The sequence below is a fragment of the Asterias rubens genome, chromosome 3 (genome assembly GCF_902459465.1).
Source record: "Asterias rubens chromosome 3, eAstRub1.3, whole genome shotgun sequence".
Taxonomy (NCBI): Eukaryota; Metazoa; Echinodermata; class Asteroidea; order Forcipulatida; family Asteriidae; genus Asterias; species Asterias rubens.
The window spans coordinates 22,109,958-22,127,645 of NC_047064.1; the positions used below are offsets into that span (position 1 = coordinate 22,109,958).

At 39.4% G+C, this 17,688-nt stretch overlaps 1 protein-coding gene across 1 annotated transcript; it reads left to right on the top strand.

The window, feature by feature from the left end:
* The first annotated feature begins 1,490 nt into the window (after nucleotides 1-1,490).
* Nucleotides 1,491-17,325, top strand: LOC117288410 (methanethiol oxidase-like). The gene is made up of 10 exons (XM_033769260.1): nucleotides 1,491-1,607; nucleotides 5,793-5,956; nucleotides 6,313-6,498; nucleotides 7,443-7,566; nucleotides 8,144-8,326; nucleotides 8,965-9,146; nucleotides 9,582-9,660; nucleotides 13,160-13,281; nucleotides 15,260-15,471; nucleotides 16,896-17,325. Exons 1-10 carry the CDS (start codon nucleotides 1,598-1,600, stop codon nucleotides 17,074-17,076), a joined length of 1,443 nt encoding a protein of 480 aa, XP_033625151.1. The 5' UTR covers nucleotides 1,491-1,597; the 3' UTR covers nucleotides 17,077-17,325.
* Nucleotides 17,326-17,688: the final 363 nt, after the last annotated feature.

The following is a 17,688-nucleotide window of genomic DNA, read 5'->3' on the forward strand; positions in this document are numbered from 1 at the left end:
TTATGGGCAAACATACATCTCCCTGATAACAGGCATATTGCTATCGTGCCATACCACTTAACCAGACAACAGGTACCTGTCACAAAAGCAACCCCATGTCCGCTTACCCGAAATTACATAAGTATCGCTGGAGACGCCGAAAAAGGAAATACTCCTCCCCCCCCCCCCCCCCAATCTCCCTCGTTACCTATGGAAAGAGCTCTTGCGATGGCATGCGCATACTACTATACTATGTACCACGAGGGCGTTCAATCAAATCAAACCAGATCAGTCTAGTCCTTCATCGGTTTAAACTGTAGTCTAGGTTCCTAGACCATTGGTGTTGCGTGGTCACACACAACCAACGTTCAGATTATGCACGGCAAAAACTGTACACGCTTGTAATGAACGAACGCTAGCGGGCGCTCTGTTTCTCTGATTTCCTTTCGTTCATTACATGATATCGTGGATTTTGTTCCCCTAGAGCCCCTTTCACACGACAAAAATATAGCCAGGGTCCCTTGCTACAAAATTTACGAGCATGGATCGTTTATGTGTTATCTCTGTGTGCGACTGATTTTGTGAGCTTTCACACTGCAGACAAAATAACAACCCTTGTGTGCCATGATAGTATTGGTAATCCTGATCATCTCAAGTGGTAATTAGCACCCACAATCGCATGCGCTGTATGGGCAACTTCACCCAGGACAGACGTCGGTCAATAAACAAGGATTCATAGATACCTCAGACAGTTTCGCTATTCCTATTGGTGGAGAGCGCGTCACGTGGGTGTGTATAAACCTTTGTTTATGACCGGTAAAAAGTGTTAATTCATGGGCGTGACACGCGACCTTGCACCTGTTCTTTTAAGACAGTTTCTACATTCCTATTGGTCGAGAGCAACGGCTGAAACAGTTGTGCCAGATCACGCGATACGCGCGACGCGCACAGCATTCCCTTACAAGGAGTTGTTTACCCGAGGGCGGCAGAGGGCGTTACCATTTCATAGCTGGAGGGGTGCTGTGTTGAAAGAAATCAATGAACAATTTTATTATAAGTTTTGGATTTATTTTACCTTTTGACCAAAAAGTGATGATGTTTTTGACCGAAAAGGTATTTATGAATAGTTGAAAACCTCTTCACCACACATTGATTCTCTTATTCATTTCACACGATAGCGCATATTGTCCTTGGTCAACACTTCCGCTAGTGTAAGATTTTGTCGTAGGTCCGGACCTCCGACAAAATGTATCAATGTTGGACAAGATTTTTCAAGGGACCCTGGACACTTTAAAAATTGTTGTTCTTTCACACGAGGTAAAATTTATAAAATTTTTACAACCATGCTACAATTTAGCAAGGGAACCTTGCTATTGCTCTCCCGTGAAAGGGGCTTATCACAGGTAAAGCAACGGTCGCACTGTATGTGTAATCCACACAGGAAACTACGAGCGACTTGACAAAAGGCTAATTCGGATAAAGGCCGACGAACGAGAGCTCTGAAGAGTGCACCGTCATTATTATCGTCGGTGTTGCTTGATCTCGCCGATAGCTGTGAGGAGTAGGTGCTGTGTTCCGTTGTTCACCAGTTTGCCCGGACGTTTTAAGCACCGTAAAAATGGCTGGACGTAAGTTTACACTTTTATTGGTTATTTTTTACACTTAAATCAAGAACTTTGGAAGAGTTGGTGGCGGCGTTGAGCACCATGCTCAGCGCCTGGTTCCGTGTATGCATTGCGAATGTACTGTACACACAGAACACAACAGCATCGGATCGTGTGACATTGAAGACTAAAAACACTCGCTCGGTGTTTTTCACAATTTTTTCTCTCAAAAACTTGTCGACTGAAGCTTAAACTAGGCTAAAGGTAAATTACATAGGCCCTGCATCTTCATTCACAGTGAGTCCAATAGGAATTCGTGACATGGCCAAAAACTTGATCTAACAATGACAATTATTGCTGTGAATGTAATATTATAAATAAAGGAATGTTACTTTTACTCACTGTTACTGTTTAGCATGGAGGTAGAAATAGACCTTCCATGCTGTTAGCATAGAGGTAGATAATTCTACCTCCATGCTGTTAGTGTTAGTAAGAAACAAATCGTGAAGATCACAGATTTACATAAAACTTACTCGGTCTAATGATGATGATTATGATGATAGTAGAATATTATTCCTTGAAATTCTATTGTTGTCTGAAATGTCGCATGTTGAGAACAAATATAAGTTACTTATATTATAAGTAATTTAATTTCGCGCTTGGAGTTTATTTATTGCTCAGTGAGCGTTTTGCTCATTTTTTGCATAGATTTCATACCAAAAATTAATAAAATAGTTAGTAATCGATTTTTCACTATTTGCCAGCAAATGTTTTATTAGCAAAACCAATTCTGTAATGTCCCTTCAAAAAAGCCTGCTGGTGTGTTCTGTTGAGAACTCATGCCAGAACAAGAAAAGTCACAGCACATTCTTATTTAATTTAAAACTATTGTTTTATTATATTTTTTTGTTATAATAAGATTGCTTGTTTCAAGGCCACCAAGTCTGTGTGTTATATAACAAAATAATAGGGGATAAATCTACAAGTTTGATCAAGGGATTATACACATCGATGTATGCTTAACTGGAAGCAAAGAACGACGAATTAACTTAATCCCAGTCACCATCACTTAACCATTGTCTGTGATGTAAGAACACTTAATGTGTGTTTTTTGAATAGCAAGTAAACTTACTCGGTAACTGTAATTAATGTGGGGTTTCACATTTGACATTATTTTTTAGGAAAAGTTTCCGTATGGCGCCACCACTTTTTCATTTGATATGAAATAATATAGTATCTAATTTACCTCAATGAGATATCCATTTTTGTAAAAATGAGTGATAAAGTGGTGGCGGAAAGTTATCCATTTTTTATTAAATTAAGGCTTACAAACTTCTAGTGTCCCTAAAAACAACCACAACATCCGAACGTACATTATCGGTATCTGCTCCCAAACTCTGGAACTCTAATAACCAATCCCAGCTACAGAATCTCTGGACTTGTGCAACATTTTTTGACACTTTCGGAACAGAAAAAAAAAGTTCACAGATTTACAAATAACTTACAGGGTTTACAAAAGGTAATGGTGAAAGACTTCACTTGAAATATTATTCAATGAAATGCTTTACTTTTTGAGAAAACATAATTATCAATTCTCGTTTGTGTGGATCAATGTATTCTACTTTTAAAACATCTTTCCAACCATACTTATGCATTTTATAAAACACGGTTACAAACGCTTTTTATAGACCAACTCGTCCAATCCAAGGCCACATGTTCCTTTAAATGCATGGTTACAAGGGTAAAGATCGCGATCCATTCCTGCACAGAAAATGGGCCCCTCAACTCTTGCTAAAAAACATGTCGAAATATACCATTGTTATCCATTAGATTTGTTTGCATAACTGTGGGAAGAGGAATTAAAATTCCAGATTAGGTACCGAGACGCCAAAGCTTAGTTTTATATTTTATTTCATTGTTGTTGTTTTTGTACTTGTCATTCTGTGAACGCTTTGCAACCTTAGAAAAATATGTATGGATATTCTTGTACATAACTCATTTTTTGGCAGAGATTCATGGTTTGGTGAATAAAGTGGTTGGTTTTGGCGAAAACAACTTGTTATCCCTTTGATCACCATCAGCGCATGGAGACTGTATTGACCGAGGCGCCACTCGAAAATAGGAGTATTGTGTACAGGCCACCATGACGGTAACCTAGCCCCGATGGTTGGACTTTGTTATCGTCACTATAATCATAAACCAGTTCTATTGTGTGCTGTCTGACAGCTTCTGTACACAGATTTTCTTATGAATTATGTTATTTGTGCATCGCTGAGTATTGTGGCGATAAAACGTTAACCTTTTGAATATGCATATCAGAATCAGAGCATGACTGGTAGGACATCGCTAAACAAACAATAACATAATAGCAGTGCGTCGGGTGAGTTGGTAATTATTTAAGCCGGAGACCTATAACAAAAGAGGACAATTTAAAATAGGGTCCATCCACGGTTCGGGAAAGGTCCACAGTTGGAAAACTTGTATAAAACCAATGGGAGCTGTTGCAAAACAGAAAACAAAAGAGGGAAATTGGATGTCCACGGGCATGCAGTGTGCACTTTGGCAAAAAAATATTTTAAAAAATATAAAAAATTACGCCGCCCCCATCATACTGGGAGAAATTTCATTTTTCTAAGAAAATTCCACCTTTTCATGGAATCGCCCCAAAAAATGTGTAATTTTTTTGTAATGTTATTAAAAGATGTACTTTGCCATGCATGCGCCTTTGAACAGCTTTGTCTGGAATTGGCGCGTTATAAATCATTTTCTATTATTAATATCATTTAAAAAAGATCAAGAGGACACTTAAAAAAAAAACCCGATGATTTCTGAGATTTGACATTGCAATCATACAAAAAGTAAAGTTAAATGGAAGTTTAAATAATGTCCATAAGATTACAGGCCTAGTTATAATAGTTGTTTCTTATTTTTGTTGACTCACGTCACGTACGGTTATTGTGCATGAAAACTGCATAAGAAGACAGTGCCACACCCTTGAAGACGCGCTGCAAGACATTGATCGCTTGACTAATGTTTTAAAGCACGATCTTTGAAAACTCTGATGATGGAAACAGAGAACAGCAACTAAAAAGCTGAATCTGGGGAAACCAAAGACTGGCTTATGATTTATTACAAATGTGGGTTAAAATTACTTACATAGACGCGCAGTCGGTTATAATACACATTGACGTGCAGCTAGGATGAATTGAATTGAATGGTTTTTTCGTCAAGTATATAAAAATACATGAAATTTAGTAGTTAACAAACAAAGTAGTTAAACGCCTAAGGCTGATCATTCATTGAGGAGATGGACAGAGTATGCCGCAGTATGGTATGAAGGAGTTAAGGTACCAGGGGTGGATTTCACAAAGAGTTAGGACTAGTCTTATCTCGAGTTAGGACCAGTTATACTTGTCCTAACTTAGGACCAGAATGACAGTGGTTGCCCCCCATGATGACACATTTTTGTTCGATTCAATTCACTTTTATTGGTCCTACCATGGAGGATATTCATTTTGCATACATGCAATACAAGAAAAATTAAAAACACACAATCATAAATAAAGACTGGAAATAAATAATATTAATTAATCAGAAAACTACACAATAAACCCACTGAACAACATCTAAGCAGAAAGTAAACAAAGTAGTTAAACGCCCGAGGCTGATCATTCATTGAGGAGACGGACAAAGTATGCCGCAGTATGGTATGAAGGAGTTAAGGTACCAGGGGTGGATTTCACAAAGAGTTAGGACTAGTCTTATCTCGAGTTATCACCAGTTACTTGTCCTAACTTAGGACCATCCATGCAATGTGTATATCTCCTAGGACTAGTCTTAAGTTAGGACAAGTTAGGACAACCCTTTGTGAAATCGACCCCTGTTTGTTTTGCATCGAAGTGACTGCCATCTCCTACCACTTCTTTAGTTTGATGAATAATTTGTTTAATGGATGGTTGGTGTTACTTTTGACTGCCTCTGCTTTAGATCCAATCTTCTCTTTTGAATTGAAAAAGCTCGAAGAGTTCTTCTAGTTTCGTTGTATCCATCCCATAGACTGATTTCACGGATTTCTGACAGCATTCCCCACCACTTGAAAATTGCCTTGCCTCGTCAAATAATAATGTCCTAGAAAACCCAATATTTATAAAGATAAATTCTCAGTTTTTTTTATTATTCTTAAATTGACCTTCTTTCATTTGATTCCAGTATGCAAAGGGAAGGGACCAGGCTACCGAAGCCCCCAGGAGGCCATGAAGGGACCAAGGGAGGAGCTTGTCTACTTGCCATGTATCTATCGCAACACAGAAGTCAAGAAACCAGACTACCTATCAACCGTTGATGTCGATCCCAAGTCGACCACATTTTGTCAGGTAGGATTGCACATCTACAGCTACATCTATCCAGCTACTAACTTGTCAAAGCCTATTCAGCATCTAGACAAGGGTGCGGCTGCCGACGGTGGACAGTTTGTGTGCTCAGTGGGTGCCAATATATGTTCAAAAATAGAGATGAATTCATGACTAACCAGTCAAACTTCACTCCAGGGCTGTCTGGCTAGCAAGTTCATTGTTGAGAAGCATCTATATTTTGTATGATATAACAGGTACTTGTGAAAAAGCTTACAGGCCAGTGAAATGATAAACTACCTGGTGACTAGAAAATTGAAGGGTAAACCATGAATTGTCTGTTATAATTTTATACTTTTGTTTAAATTCTCTCCTCATAGGTGATCCATCGTTTGCCGATGCCTCATGTCAACGATGAACTTCATCACAGCGGCTGGAACACCTGCAGTAGTTGCTATGGTGATGAGTCGATGTGTCGCAACCGTCTCATTCTTCCATCACTGTACTCCTCTCGTATTTATGTGATTGACACTGGAACCGAGCCACGTAAACCCCGCATGTTCAAGGTAAATTGGATGTTGTAGATGTCACTTCCACCTGGGCCCAATTTCATGGCTCTGTTTGTTATAAGCACAGAATCGGCGCTTACGGAAGCGGGGAATTCTGTGCTTACGGCAAGTGTATTTCACGGGTTTTGGCTTCTGCGCGTGCGTACTCAATGTTACTAGGCATTCTACATTTATAAGGCTAGCGCAGAAATTCGACGTTCGCAGTAAGCAGGGAATCGTGATCATAAGCGCAGAATTCGGCAGTCAGCAAAGCCATGAAATTGGGCCCTTCTCACTTGGTCCTTTACTGACGGCTACTTTTTTTTGCTCCTCCCCCAATTTGTTTTGCCATCTCCAATTTTCTACGAACTAAAGTACTGTATTTTTCTTGATAATTTTACCTTGATATCAGCATTGCATTGACAAAACCAATCTATGACCCTACGTTTTTTTTTTTATGCCTTTATTTCTAGCTCTCATTCTTCTGGTTCAGGACCAAAATATGACTCAGTTGTCTGTACCTTCTTGTATGTTTGTTTTCCTCTCATGTCTTTAGGTTATTCTTGAACAGTGGTCCACTGTGCACAGGGAATTTACACCAAAAAACATCGGATGTGTGAAAATGGACATACCATGGGGGAAAAGCCACTCTTACTCTGGAGTAGGGATAAACATTTAAACCCTGGAGTACATGCGTTATTGAAATCACAACCGGAACCATGTGGACTTGGGGACCTAGGCAGGGACGCTGTGAACATTCGCTGGTGTAACTGGGGGGGGGGTGGGGGTGCTGTATTCCACAGGGATAAGAGATACAGTGTATAAGGGCCAAAGGGGTCAGGGGGAGGTGGAGGGATGAGGCTGGTTTGACTTCAAAAAGTAGAAAACACAAATGACAAGACCAAATGGGAAGAGGGAGAAAAGTTATTAATTTGTGAATGTTTTAAATTTCTAACAATTAGGTTGTTGAACCGGAAGAGGTCGCCAAGTCAGGACTGGCTGTCCCACACACCACTCACTGTCTGGCAGACGGACAAATCATGATTAGCTCAATGGGTGATGCTAAACAACCCGGGGAGGGCAAAGGTTAGCTTTTGAATAAGCCATTGGTGTGTTAGATTTGAAGATTGTCTGGTAGAATGATGTTCTTGATCTTAAGTTGCCACATTGAATTCCTAAGACTATCGAGACAGTTGGTATGTCACATTCAAGGCAAGGTTTTGCAAAGTTACGTAAGGTGAACACCCAAGTGACCCAAAAGTGCTTGAACTTTTTATGGACTACAATAAAATTTACTTTACTTTATGCGAGATACAGTGTTATTCCAAAACCATCATGATCATGATATTGTTCCTTGTTTCCACTTGCACATGACGCAACTACTCTCTTTCATGGATGTGATTTATCCAGTTTTTTATTAAGAATTTTTTTATAAAAATAAATAAATAAATATTTAATAACTAAGATCAATTTCATAAGAAAATGAAGATAAAACAATAGGAACACCCAGATTGCAGGGTAGGGCTTGAAAAACAAAGATAAAAGTGTATTTATGCAGGTTTCACACTTTGAAGCTTTTGTGCTCGCAAGCTTTCACACTTAGCGCTGTTAGTTTTTTTTTTTTTCAACAGCCAACAGCCTCTTTGTTTTGATGACTTTGTAGGTGGATTTATAATCCTAGACGGGAAGGACTTCTCCGTTACTGGGAACTGGGAGAAAGAAGGGAACACCACACCATTTGGATATGATTTCTGGTATCAGCCGTTTCATAACGTCATGATCAGCACTGAATGGGGAGCACCTAAGGCCTTCCTGAATGGTTTTGATCCTGCAGATTATGCAAACGGTAATTAAACAAAATCTTAATATTTTAGATGTTAACTTTGCATGGCTATGTGTTAGCAGCTGTGAATTTCACAAAACTCTTCTTAACTTAGGATTAATCTTATGACTTAGGACGAGTCCCAACCCTGCACTGTAGCATGCAGACCTTAATATTAATCCTAAGTTAGGACGAGTTACTTGTCCTAACCCGGGATAAGACGAGTCCCAACACTTTGTGAAATCGACGGCAGGGCTAGTAAACACCACTTCTCAACTTGCCTTTTGGGCTATTAAAAACTGTGCAACCTACTTGCTTAAAATGTTCATAATATGTCTTTGATTTAGATGTGAATAATACACTTTTTAAATTTTTAAATATATTTTTGAGTTTTATTTTTGAGTTTTATTTGCCTATCATACTGACTGAGGATGCTACCATTAATGCATCAGTCAGAATGATACATTTATGACAATACATGTTTAAAATCAGGGCTACTAAAACTTCCCGTTAAACCCAGAGTTTATTAGTCCGGTTGGCTACTTAACAAAAAGCTTCAGACCCAAGACCGGAGTATGAAAATTGCAATCGATGATGTTAAAGCACTCAGTCAGCGAAATATTACACAAATTAATGTAAAATGTCTTATTAACAAATTTCAGGTCTTTACGGTCATACTCTTCATGTCTGGGACTGGGAGAAGCACACCTTGATTCAAGACATCGATCTAGGAGATGAAGGAGCTATTCCTCTGGAGATTCGCTTTCTTCACAACCCTCTTGCCACCGAGGGCTTCGTTGGATGTGCACTCAGCTCCAATGTCTTCCGATTCTTCAAGACTAAAGTAAGCCAGTTGGATTAGTACAACATTGAGTCCAATTAAGAGGGGGGGGGGAACTATGGGTTCTTATATACATTAAAGGCAGAGTGTACTTTTGGTAATTTACTCCACAAGTTAGTGAGCATAAAAACTTACTTGGTAAAGAGCAGTAGAGAGCTGTTGACATTATTCAACATTGTGTCAAACTACCCATCTTTGTCAGTTCGTGGCGTTGCCAACATTTTTATTTGAAAACCACTTTTCAAACAAGTCAAATTCCCTCCAGAAACTCCCAGTTTGGGCATGACAGCAATTAGTGCAATCAGAGTTGTGCATAAAACAAAGTTGTGTCTTTCGATACAAAGTCACTCTATGTATCCAATAACATTTATGAATCTAAATAGGGTGTTTTTCCAAACTACATTGAACGCTTTTTTTGTATGTTTTAATTATTCTTAGAAAGGTGACTGGGCTGCTGAGAAGGTGATTGATATTCCAGCTAAGAAGGTGGAAGGTTGGGCCTTACCTGATATGCCAGGTAAGTTACCAACATTTATAGTCTCTTGCAAAAACAGCAGAACTTCTGAGATGGGTTAAATATGAATTGCTGGTAGAAACATTGGCTTGGAGGAGAATTGATTTATAAGACTTAGAAAGACCCAGTCAGCTCAGAGCAGAAAGGACTTGACCTAGAAAGACCCAGTCAGCTCAGAGCAAAAAGGACTTGACCTAGAAAGACCCAGTCAGCTCAGAGCAGAAAGGACTTGACCTAGAAAGACCCAGTCAGCTCAGAGCAGAAAGGACTTGACCTAGAAAGACCCAGTCAGCTAAAAGCAGAAAGGCCGATGCTCAGAGCAGTGACTTTCACCCCTGATTATAACAGCTGGTCACTGGGCCATTTTATTTAACTCTTTCAACCATGAATCATGTGCTGCCAAATATGTAGGGCACCACAAGCTAAATCAATCACAAGAACCATCTCTGACCTCACAGGTACCCATTTACCCCTGGGTAAAGAGAAGCAACTACATAAATGGTAAAGCATCCTGCTTTATTATTATTATTATGGTTTATTTATTAACTGCACTGGCGGCCAAGCAGGTCGAAAAAGTACATAAAGAAAAAGAAAAAAAAAAGAAGAAGTACATTAAAAAATATAAAAATATATATATCGTCAGCGTTCTCACGAAGTAGCACCGTACGTGCTTAAGGATTTTTTTTTCCCATTTTTTTTTTTGTTACATTTCTGTTGATAATTCATGAAGACCTACAATTTCATAAAGTTTCAAAGCTCAGACAGCTTTACTTTGTTAATTAAGCTAATTAGTGTTTTCACTTTTTGCACAAACGTGGCATTTTTTGTTTTCACAAAGTAGCACCCGAACCCCTGTTTACCGTTGTAATGCATGTACGCACTCCGAGTCAAAGTGTGGTAAAAACGTTTTAACGAAGTAGCACAGCAGTTGTGTGAGCGCGCGCGCTGACCTAGTTTCAAAAAGTAACACAAAATGCTGTGTTGTAGTATAGGCGGGTGCTACTTCGTGAAAACGCAAAAAGACGTATTTCGCACTTTTTTGGTTTCACGAAGTAGCACGGAGCTTCTCTCGTGTCTGTGTCCATAATTAATTATGCAAATGAGTCAAAATAAGGTTAATTGTTAAGTTCTAGTCATCAAGTATCTACATTGAACAATTTAAATGGAAATACTTTGAAGTTTTGAAGGGAGGCAGGTTTCTAAAAAGTGTTCAACTTCAGAGGCCGTTTTCTGTGATTGCTATTTTTTGCTGGTATAGCAGTGAGTGCTACTTCGTGAAAACGCTGACGATATATAAATATGTAATTATTTTAAAATTAATTGCAAGAACAACCCAAAAGCACATTTAAAAGCTTGAATCAACACTGGTGGTCAGGCAGAACGTATTACAAGTAAAACTGGTACATATAGAACACAACTTTACAAATATAATTTGAAAAACTACAAGATTACAAACCACAATAAAACCACAAAAGCAATTACAAAAAGTTCCAAAGCTAAATGAGAAAGGCACTGAAAAGATCAGGCATGCAACTCTTCCGCGTTTCCGCGGAATTCCGCGTTTTTGTTTCATTTTTTTTTTCTTTTTTTTTCCGGATTTATTTTTTTAGCCTAATATATGCCTGGCATTAACAGTGTACAACTACATTCATGTAAAATAAGCCTAGTACATGCTAAAAATGCACCTAAGAAATATTAAACCTCAACATTTTCTAGGGTACTATTGTGGGTACATGTATCATGTCCCATGGCGTTTCGGCTGCCTCGCTCCGCACTTGCGTTGTGCCTTTGAAAATTTTCCTCTTTTTTTTTCAACAGGCAGTTGCATGCCTGAAAGATTAAATACAAAAAAAAACATAAATGCACAGCAAATGTATGGTACTCATCTGGAACCAATGAATCTATGGCAAACTACGAATTTATGCAATGAATCTATGGCAAACTACAAATTTATGGCAAACTACGAATGATGTAGGGGATGGTGGACATTTTGTATCTATCTGTTCGGCACTTGGGCATGAGGAGACCAGACAGGGTACTAGACCTTAATTGTCTCCTAGAGATACTCTCTCGATATGGTGGTAGGAAGTCCCTGAATCTAGCTGAGTGAAGTAACTTCGCACCAAACTTGTACACTTAGGTCTTCACGCCTGGCTTTAAGGGATTGGATACCAAGTGTAGCTAGTGTTGAAGTGTACGAGCTGTACTGGTGTCCAAGAGTGATACGAATCGCACGTTTCTGAATACTCTCAATGGAATTCGCTTGTTGGACTGTAATTGAACTGTGCCAGACCTGGCAAGCATACTCCAAGATAGGCCTGATGTAACAAGTATATATAATTATCATATCTGAAATAGGCACATTGGATTTTTTGAGAATGCATAATGTATACAGTCTACGAGAAGCCTTAGAGACTATATCTTTAATGTGAATGTCCCATCTCAAGTTGTTCTGAACAGTAACACCGAGTAATTTCTTGGATGTAACACAGTGAAGCTCTACTGCATCTAGGGTATTTAAAGACAATGGAATGTCCCGCTTTAAGAAGCTAATTGACATATGGTATGGCACTTTGAGGAATTTGGCTTAATGTCGTTGTTCTTACACCAATCTGATAGTTCATCGAGGTGATTTTGCATGTTAGACTGTTCACCATGCTGAACGACTTCACCGAGAGTCAAGTCATCAACATACTTCCAACGTCTGCAGCACCCTGCTGATGCGTCGTTTATCAAAACCAGGAACAAGATCGGACCCAATTTTGTGCCCTGAGGCACACCACATGAGATTCCCTGACTGGAGGAAAGGTGGCCATTGAGTTTGGTGTTCTGGGTCTGCTCAGCAAGGAAACTGCAGACGACAGGAATGATGGATCTCCTGACTCCAAGATCAATCAGTTTTCTAACATAATGGTTGACACGGTCAAATGCTTTAGTGAAATCGACAGTACACAGGTTGGCATAGTGACCTGGTTGACACAGTCAAACGCTTTAGTGAAATCGACAGTACACAGGTTGGCATAGTGACCTGGTTGACACGGTCAAACGCTTTAGTGAAATCGACAGTACACAGGTTGGCATAGTGACCTGGTCTATCAAGTCCTTTCTGAATAAAGTCAAGCATATTCTATGAGGTAGTGCGAAGTGGAACTCCCTTTGACATAGCCGAACTGCTTGACACTGTGATGACTCGGCCACCAGGGCCCAATTTCATAGAACTACTTTTAAAAGCAGAAAATATCACTTAACAATTATCTGCTGAGCAGAAATGAGCAGGATACCAGTCACAAATTGTACATGTGACATGGTAGTTTGGCTGGTAACCATATTCTGGTAAGCAACATTTCATTGTGCTTAGCTACTTTTTGTGCTTAAGCAGCTCTGTGAAATTGGGCTCTAAACTTAATTCGATCACTGAACTTCTCTGCCACGACTCGCCAAAAGACAATGAAGTAGTATACCTTTAACATTATTGTATTAAACTGTTTTTTTTCTGCTTTAGGTCTGATCACGGACATTCTGATTTCGATGGATGATCGCTTTGTGTATTTCAGTAACTGGATTCATGGGGACATCAGACAGTATGACATCACAGATACTGCTCATCCAAAACTCGTTGGTCAGGTAGGTAGTTGATGATTCGCAGGACTTCATAAATATAAACCCTCCTTTGCTAAAATATACTTTCCTTCCCTCATGACTTAAAGGATTTGGGTACTTTTTGTACACAAAACACAATGTCCACAGATTTATGTTTAACTTACACCATTTGAAGATAATTATTGTAGAAAGCTTACCTTGAAATATTACGAGCTGAGGTGTTGTAGGTTTTTGAGAAACGAGTGAAACAATGTTACGGAAATACAATTTAGTGCTAAAATAATGAACGCTTTTAGAGACAATTTTGTTTTTTGTGACTTGTTTTACTCATTTCTCAAAAACTACAGCACCTCAGCAAGTAATATTTAAGGGAAGCCTTCTACCATCATTATTTTCAAACTGTGCAAGTTAAATGTAAATCCTACGGACATTGTGTTTTGTGTCCTACAAAACGTACCCAGAGTATAGCTTTGGTTTTTGGAACTAACAACTTGAGACTTGTGAAATTTGGACTTGTGACTTGAGCAACAAATGACTTGTGGTTTGACTGGCGTTGAGAACAAATGACTTGTGGTTTGACTGGCGTTGAGAACAAATGACTTGTGGTTTGACTGGCCTTGAGAACAAATGACTTGTGGTTTGACTGGCCTTGAGAACAAATGACTTGTGGTTTGACTGGCCTTGAGAACAAATGACTTGTGGTTTGACTGGCCTTGAGAACAAATGACTTGTGGTTTGACTGGCCTTGAGAACAAATGACTTGTGGTTTGACTGGCTTGAGAACAATTGACTTGTGGTTTGACTGGCATTGAGAACAAATGACTTGTGGTTTGACTGGCATTGAGAACAAATGACTTGTGGTTTGACTGGCATTGAGAACAAATGACTTGTGGTTTGACTGGCCTTGAGAACAAATGACTTGTGGTTTGACTGGCCTTGAGAACAAATGACTTGTGGTTTGACTGGCCTTGAGAACAAATGACTTGTGGTTTGACTGGCTTGAGAACAATTGACTTGTGGTTTGACTGGCGTTGAGAACAAATGACTTGTGGTTTGACTGGCCTTGAGAACAAATGACTTGTGGTTTGACTGGCCTTGAGAACAAATGACTTGTGGTTTGACTGGCCTTGAGAACAAATGACTTGTGGTTTGACTGGCGTTGAGAACAAATGACTTGTGGTTTGACTGGCGTTGAGAACAAATGACTTGTGGTTTGACTGGCTTGAGAACAAATGACTTGTGGTTTGACTGGCGTTGAGAACAAATGACTTGTGGTTTGACTGGCGTTGAGAACAAATGACTTGTGGTTTGACTGGCGTTGAGAACAAATGACTTGTGGTTTGACTGGCGTTGAGAACAAATGACTTGTGGTTTGACTGGCTTGAGAACAAATGACTTGTGGTTTGACTGGCTTGAGAACAATTGACTTGTGGGTTGACTGGCCTTGAGAACAAATGACTTGTGGTTTGACTGGCCTTGAGAACAAATGACTTGTGGTTTGACTGGCCTTGAGAACAAATGACTTGTGGTTTGACTGGCCTTGAGAACAAATGACTTGTGGTTTGACTGGCCTTGAGAACAAATGACTTGTGGTTTGACTGGCCTTGAGAACAAATGACTTGTGGTTTGACTGGCGTTGAGAACAAATGACTTGTGGTTTGACTGGCGTTGAGAACAAATGACTTGTGGTTTGACTGGCCTTGAGAACAAATGACTTGTGGTTTGACTGGCGTTGAGAACAAATGACTTGTGGTTTGACTGGCGTTGAGAACAAATGACTTGTGGTTTGACTGGCGTTGAGAACAAATGACTTGTGGTTTGACTGGCGTTGAGAACAAATGACTTGTGGTTTGACTGGCCTTGAGAACAAATGACTTGTGGTTTGACTGGCGTTGAGAACAAATTACTTGGTTTCAACACTGACATTGATCTTTTCTATTTTAGGCATTAGAATCCCTTTTTCTAAAGTTATATGTTTTTTTCCATTACTTTTAATCTGCAGATTTTCCTTGGAGGATCGGTATGCACAGATGGCCAAGTGAAAGTAACTGACGATAAAGAGTTATCTAAACAGCCTGATCCATTGTTCATGAAAGGTAAAAGAGTCAATGGTGGTCCTCAGATGATCCAGCTTAGCTTGGACGGCAAACGGCTCTATGTCACCAACTCTCTCTACAGTGCATGGGATAAGCAATTTTATCCAGATATGTGCAAGTAAGTTGTTATCCACACCTGTTCATGTTTGTTGTCATTTAGTCTCGGAGAAAAGACTCTGCTAGGGTCAAAACATCAGGTCAATTAGTATTTTTTACAATAATAAAAATAATACTGTCTGAGTGTCTATAGCACTTTTTCACACCCGTAGGGGCATATTTAAGCACTCGGTATGTTTTCCTGCAAGGTGTGTGGACCAACGTTTTGAAGTATGAGACCTACTGCTTTATAGACCTTTATCATAGTGTGGCCATCTTGATTTTACTTCATTCCAACTCATTGTAACCAAACTGAGGCTGGACGAACAAATAGTCTGGTGCCATGTTTGCGCAATGAATGTTAGCATTCATTATTGTTATGTGAACAGGGAACATGACCAAGTTGGTAACACAGCGTGATAAAGGACTTTATCTTCCAGTACGCGCTAATCCACCTATCAGAGGTTCCAACTACTAGGGGGATATAGTCCTCTGTTTTATATCTTCCAGTACGCGCTAATCCACCAATCAGAGGTTCCAACTACTAGGGGGATATAGTCCTCTGTTTTATATCTTCCAGTACGCGTTAATCCACCAATCAGAGGTTCCAACTACTAGGGGAATATAGTCCTCTGTTTTATATCCTACTTCCTCTGTTTTTATTACACAGTGCGTATTGTGAATGTCATTATGTCATGCTCCATATACAGACAGTGCAAAAATAACATTCTATACTTTGTGCGCGTGCATGCTGTTCGTCGCGAAATAACACTCTGAAATTTTAAACTTTGCGGTTTGCAAGTGAGAATGAATTCGTTATCACACGGGTGCATGGAAATACAAAAAAATATAGCGCGTCTGTATCCCATATCCAACTCATGGGATGAAGAAGCGCTATATTTGTTCGTATTCCACTCCTGGCGCTTGTGTGATAACTTATAATAGCACAATGTAATGGTTTACAAGGTGCTGTGGCACAATATGCTGCCAGTCAGTCAGACCAGGAATACCAGGACAAACCCCTTGTCTTTATGATAAGTGCACTGGGTTGTTTTAAGTTCATTACACAACACACAGGGTGTACAGCTTTACATCCCATCTGAAGGACACAACAATAGTGTTAAGTGTAATGTTCACAGGACTCAGGAAAGTACTAAGTATACAGTTCTTTACGCACATTAGTATATGGGTAAAAAGCAAATAATATACTTTGAATGCTGTTGTTGTTTTTTGTTTGAGAAGAAAGAATTATCAATATTTTTTGATAATATTTTTTGCAAGATAGAATTAGCTGTTGCAAACTGACTCCCTCTCTATTCATTTTTTTTCCCACTACACTTAGTTTCCTGTTTATGTTTGTTATATTGTCATTTAACCTTCAAGAAAGACTTTGCTAGGGTCAAAACGTCATGCCATTCACTATTTGTTTTATTTTTGTTTTGTCAGGAGTGGCTCTGTGATGCTACAGATCGATGTCAATACTGAGGTAGGTGGCCTGACTGTCAACAAAGATTTCTTGGTTGACTTTGGTAATGAGCCAGAAGGTCCGGCCCTCGCTCATGAGATTCGTTATCCAGGAGGTGATTGTACTTCTGATATCTACCTAGCTTCAACTGCTAGCCTGTAGAGATTGATCGTCACCAAGTAAAGCCCGCGAATACTTCCTGCGATATGAATGTTGACGTCACAAATTCACAACAAATGATTAGCATCAGTTGAAATTTTGTCAACTCCTGTGAAACATTCACAGCGAAAACAGAGATGTTGTGCAAAATACACTTCACATTCACATTTGCAGGAAGAATCAACCAGGCATAAGGCATGGTGTAACCCACCTACATCTTCATCATGATCTGGGAATCTCAGGGGTTTTTTTTGGGGGGGGGGGGGGCTGGGTAGGGTGGATTGGGGTTTACGTCAGTACATTGGCGTCCATTTTCAGTAGTTGTCAAAGTGTTTGTGATCCGACACTACATGAAGATACAAACCAAATGCAAATGCACAATTAGTCAATTGTTTTACTCATTGTTAAAACAACAAAAGCATTTCCAGCAAAAATATGTCAAGGGGAAGTTTTCTACTATGGGCATCTTTATGCTATTCGGGTAAATCTGTGAAAATCAATTTTGTGCACATGCCTTAAAGAACAGCTTGAATGAAAACGGCAACAAGTGACCTTTTTTGAAATTCATTCCAAATGTGTTCAGTCAATAAAGAAATTGGGTCCACATGAGAGTAA

Coding starts and splice junctions, on each gene's coding strand:
- LOC117288410 (XM_033769260.1), top strand. Junction 5,957..6,312: donor AGTCGACCACATTTTGTCAG/GTAGGATTGCAC, acceptor CTCTCCTCATAG/GTGATCCATCGTTTGCCGAT. Junction 7,567..8,143: donor ACAACCCGGGGAGGGCAAAG/GTTAGCTTTTGA, acceptor ATGACTTTGTAG/GTGGATTTATAATCCTAGAC.